Source organism: Glycine soja, chromosome 15, assembly GCF_004193775.1.
Source record: "Glycine soja cultivar W05 chromosome 15, ASM419377v2, whole genome shotgun sequence".
NCBI classification, from domain to species: Eukaryota; Viridiplantae; Streptophyta; class Magnoliopsida; order Fabales; family Fabaceae; genus Glycine; species Glycine soja.
Genome location: NC_041016.1, coordinates 9,630,803 through 9,636,256, shown reverse-complemented (window position 1 = coordinate 9,636,256; position 5,454 = coordinate 9,630,803). Strand labels below are relative to the sequence as shown.

The window sequence follows — 5,454 nt, the reverse complement described above, 5'->3', positions numbered from 1 at the left end:
GCTTGATTATTGGTAAGAAAGTGAGTAGAATATTCTTCCAAAAACAAGGTGTTAAAGGGCTACCAAGTGTTTTCCATTGCAAATTTGCAAGCCAATTTCTATTTCAAAGAAATACATAACGACGTTTTTTACATACATAATACAAATTACTATTTAAGGTGAGAGAAATCAGTTCTCCACAAACCGATTTCTCACCTTTTTTTTAATTTTTTTTTTACCTAAAGAACCGATTTTATATCTTATTTTTTTTAAAGCTACCTTACTACATCGATTCCTGGGGAGCCGATCTCGTAAGGGTTTTTTTTTTAATATTAGGACATAGTTCAGAAAGTTTATTTTTTTCGTTTTATTAATTTATTTGAGTTTTTGTTTTTTAAAAATTGTTTTTTTGTTACAATTTCTTTTAAAATTATTATTTTTTGTTTTAATTTTTTTAATTCACTAATTTATATATATTAAATTATAAAAAATAGAATTTACATAAAATAGCATTTAAGAAAAATGTATATATTTAAATACTTAATATAAATATAATTTAGTTAAACATTTATGAAAAATACATATTTAGGTCATCTAACTATTTTATCAAAATAAATCAGTAAATAAAATATGTTCAATTTCGATAGATTATATTGTTGTAAAACTATGAATAGTTAAATATGAATAAATCTACAATAGCATTTTAAATTTTAAATACACGCTTCATTGTTGTAAAACTATAAATACACCACCCTTTTTTGAATAGACGCTTCAAAGTTGCAGCAAATGGATTTGTGGTACAAAATACTCAAATATCAACATTTGCTCCTTCGTGACCATGTGGCTAGAAAGTCAATCCTTATTAGTGATGACATGCTAGTATGTGCATACTAGAAAGTATGGACAAAACCACTACTTAAATGAGCTATTTAATGGGTCCATACAAGGATAACACATTGTTTAACCATGAACCTGCTGTCTTTTAGAGTAAGTGGGGGCATGCAGCGGAAAACATCAATAATCATGGATTCGTTGGAAGGAACAATTAACTCCCGAGGACAAAAGAAGCATGCAACATAATATTTTGCATCTTTTCAACTCCCTACGATGTCAAACTCAAACAGAACTACTACAAATTTATCTCACAACCCAGTCTGTATAAGTTCAATGGTCACCCAAACAAATCATCATCGTCTCCATCAACAGCATTAGGATTACTCTCTGACTTTCCGCTCCCCGCACCATCCTCCTTATCTGGAGCCCGTTCACCAGTTCCGAGTGCAGGTGAATATGCCCAGGAAGATCCAACTTTGACAGATAATGATTCTCCATATAGGTCATCATAAATCCCAGTTTTGACTGGGGTTTTGATCTTTTTCAAGACTTCTTGTAGTTTATCAGTCACACCTTTTGGGGATGAATCTGCCTCCTTGACAGAGGACTGCTCTTTCCCCTTTGGTATTACAGTAATCTGTACAAGAGATTCATATTTACCAACTAAACTTCCTTCTTTAACACCAACTGGACCAGGTTCTGTTTCTACATCTGCACCATCTGAAATTCCAACAACCTCAACTAACTCTCCCCCAACTTGATCCCTGAAGGCAACTCTTGTTTTCCTAATTCTCTTAGCTGGTCTTTCAGATTGGTAATCTTTATTTTTGCCACTTACTGAACTACCAGACTCACCAGGTTTGGACACCAGATCAGCTTTGTTGATGCCATAACGATTCAGTAGCGTATTATACGCTACAACAGCTTCTTCATCAGATGGGTCAGGAGGCGGTGGGAAATTAATCTCTGTTGGTGGTGGAGGCCGAGGGAAAAGAGCTGCATCATTCTTTCTTAATATGTACGCTCTTGTTGATGCAGCAAATCGCAACGATTGTCCCACTTCAAGCTCAACTGGCGAATCCTTGGTCAACCGCTCATTTGCAACAAATGTACCATGTGCAGATCCCAAATCAATTACATATATGCTATAATAAATAAAAAGTTGTCAATGCCAATGATTCATAATTTGCAAGAGATTTTAAAGTTTCATAGGACTTATTTACACCCAAAAAGAGAATAACTAATCTGTGAACTCCAAAAGCATGCCATGTGTCTGCCACTCACTCAATCAAGAAAGATTATGGTTTATTTTCCTATCAAAGTCCCACGTGGTTCACCAAATCATCATTCCTAATTTTATGATAAAAAAAATAGTTTAATATCTTGGAAGGATTGAAGTGGCTCCTAAACTATCTTCATTTTTTAGGATAGCTAATCAAGAGAAATTAACTTGTTTGAATACTTAAGTTTTGAGACAATGATACTGATATTTATATCAAGAAGTAGTGATTCCAATCTAGTAATATTAAAGATGAGAGAGCAAAGTTCTAACCTCCCATTCTTGTGAGGAATAACTGCAGCATGTTGGCGAGAGACAGATTGATGATCAAGCACAAAATCACAGGTCTGGATTTGCCTCCCAAAGATATTCCTCCGTCTGTCCAGATTAATCTGGTCTAGCACCTGGCCATCCTTCAAAACCTCCAGGTAAAAAACACCTGGCCGTGGCTCGATCGCCCAATCCGGCGGCTGCCACGTCGACTGCCCTCCCCCAACCTGAGTCGCCTGCTGATTCTGCCCCAACAATGGAGCCGCCTCCACTCCTACAGTCTTCTGAGAAGCATGTTGTTGGGGTTGGTTGGCAGAAGCCTGAGACAGCGGAGGCAAAGCAGAGGAAGGGTCAACTACTTTAGTAGAGGGTTGGGCACCATTTCTGGAAGAAGAGTTGACAGAAACAGAGAATGGTTCCAAGCTCTGAGCCTTCTTAAACCTATCAAGACCTGATGATGCCCTTCCATACATCCTCTTCAAATGGACTTAGCAGATGAGCTCCTTCTCAGTATGAGCTCACACACATTTTGCATCACAATGCCACCATGACATCAAAAGGAACCAACTAAACAAGCAATGTTTAAAACATACCTTAAGCACGTGCTACAAAGCTCTCTTTGCACATACCCTAAAAGGTTGGTGACAAAAACAAAATCCAAAACATACATTGTGAGTAAGGGGACTAACACATCACAACATAGAAATTCGTTCAAAGGAAAATATAGAGCACATGATGATTACAAGACAAATGGGTAACCAAAAATCAAAGCGCTTGAATCATTCCACCCTAATTTGGTAATAATCTGCTATAAAATTGGGGATAAATCTAACAAGGACTATAACCATAATAGTAGCCATTAAAAAGCAAATTGAAAGCTATAATCGAAATCCAGAAAAAAAAAGGGACTATTTTCGTGGTTTCGTGAATTGAATGATGAAATGGGGAGTTGGAGAATCTTACCGATTAGGGTTTTAGAACGCTGCGTGCGTCTTTGAGAAGTAGAGAGAGAATGAGAGAATAAGAGAGATGTTGAATTTAATTTTCTCGGTTAATATAGTAATAGTTATTATTTTGTTTATAATTATGTTATGTTATAACCAATATTTCCCGTGGCAATGCCAATCTTATCCAAGATATTGGCTTATACGACATAAAAGAATCAATCAGCATCAACTGTCTATTTTTTTTTAAGGCAAGATGCTAACAACTATCTTAAACGTATTGATTAACAAATTAAAATAGAAATATTTTATTAAAAGACGAAAAATTATATTCTTCATAATTTTTTTAAGTTTTTTTATAATTTACATATATTGTTCATCATTTTTTAAGTTTTTTATAATTTATATAATAAATAATTTTTATTTTAATTCTTTAACCAATATCTTAAAAATTAATTAACAAATCTCTTTTTTTAATTGATGTTGAAATTTAAACTTCAACAAAAATGGAGAAAAAAAAATAAAATGTTTAAATCAAATAGGAAAATTTTGAAAACACAATTAATCTATATTATATAGTGTGTAAATTATATCAATGTGTAAAAACATATCTTAATTGCATATAGCAAAGCTTTTGTTCTCAGGTTGTTCTAACCATCAACAATTTTGAATGTGTTTTTAACCTCTCAACTCCAAGTTTCCAAGATGTCTTTGGACTCCAAATCTATAACTTTTAAATCAGCGTGCACACACCAACAATTGCATTCCCTTGTTAAGGACGATTTGTTAAGTTACCTTTTATTACTATCAAAAATACTTTTCATAATAATGTATACTTATTCCAAAAATTTATTTTCTGAAACAATAATTATACTTATCCTAAAAATGCATTTTAAGAACTGAGTCATAGTCTCATAAATACATTTTTTATAATAGGTATCTTATCATAACTTTTTTTTTTTATTTTTAGCTTTTTTTATATGTGAACATGAAATATCATGTTAGTAAGGTAGTGTTTGGTTTAAAGGGATTAATCCGTGTTGAAAGTCAATTCAATTGAATTGGGGTGAAAGAGATGAGGTGAGAATATTTGATGGTGTGAAAGGGAGATGAAAGTTTTAAAAAAATTGATGGGACTGTGCCTTTAAACTTTCACCCCAAATTGAGATGAAATGGAATGAAAGGTGTTACTCATGAGGGGCATAGGAGAACAACTTTTCACTTGCTAAAATTGACCCTCTCTACATCTTCATGGCCGTCAAGTTGCCTATATAATTGATTATTATAATGTTAGCATAATCAATTATGTATTCATTGCATTGTTTAAATTTGGTCGAGTTGGTCTTAGGTTGACAACATAATCAATTATGCTTATAGCAAGTTGATTAGGTAGTTATTGATTCTCAGTCTTTGCTTTCTGGTGGCCTCAAATCAAGATACATAATTGGCTATGCAATTTACATAATTGACTAACAACATTCAATTAGTTAAAAAGGAAAAAAAATCGTCAAACTTTAATGGGGTAAAATGGACAATCGTTTCATCTCTATTTTATTATTTACCTACAACTTTAACTTAAGGCTTAATTATCATCTTGGTCCTCAAATTATTTTAAAAGATTCAATTTAGTCCTCAAATTTTGTTAAAATACATCAATTTGGTTCTTTTCGTCCAATTAAGTTGGCATCGTTAGAATTATGAGTTCCAATGATTTTTGTTAATGAATAGTAATGATTTTTAACTGCCACTATATTTATGTAATTTCGAGAAAGGTTGAAATCCCATCACTTTCAACAACAAAAAGGGTTGAAACCCCATCATCGTCCCCTCCAAGCACATGTTGGCGACCCTGTCGATCCTCCCTCATTTCCTTTTGCGGCCAAACCACCTCATCCTCAAGAACATCGAGACACCCCCCCCCCCCCCAAATGTCAACATTTTGTCATGAACAGAATCAAGAAAATGAGGGGAAGGACCTTTGTAGCACATGTTATTTTTGTTGGCTTCCTAAAATATCCTCGCCTCTAATGCTTGTATACTAACAAAACAATGAAGCTTGAAAAATTCATTAAAATCAAACCATCTTATATGCTTGATAAAAACCAAAACAGTACATACTAACAACCCTTGCACGAGCGAAAATGAGAC

The 5,454-nt window shown here is 33.7% G+C and overlaps 1 protein-coding gene across 1 annotated transcript; it reads right to left on the bottom strand.

Annotated features, from left to right (window-relative positions):
- Positions 1 to 680: 680 nt before the first annotated feature.
- Positions 681 to 3,452, bottom strand: LOC114387969 (protein phosphatase 1 regulatory inhibitor subunit PPP1R8 homolog). Its single transcript, XM_028348276.1, has 3 exons — positions 3,326 to 3,452; positions 2,366 to 2,992; positions 681 to 1,958 (listed from the first exon to the last, which is right to left on the bottom strand). Exons 2-3 carry the CDS (start codon positions 2,833 to 2,835, stop codon positions 1,151 to 1,153), a joined length of 1,278 nt encoding a protein of 425 aa, XP_028204077.1. The 5' UTR covers positions 2,836 to 2,992; positions 3,326 to 3,452; the 3' UTR covers positions 681 to 1,150.
- Between the last annotated feature and the right edge of the window lie 2,002 nt (positions 3,453 to 5,454).

Bases quoted from the DNA above. Each gene is read 5' to 3' on its own strand.
- LOC114387969 (XM_028348276.1), bottom strand. From the start codon at position 2,835: ATGTATGGAAGGGCATCATCAGGTCTTGATAGGTTTAAGAAGGCTCAG. The intron at 1,959-2,365 runs GTTAGAACTTTG...TATTTATTATAG, and splicing joins ATTCCTCACAAGAATGGGAG to CATATATGTAATTGATTTGG.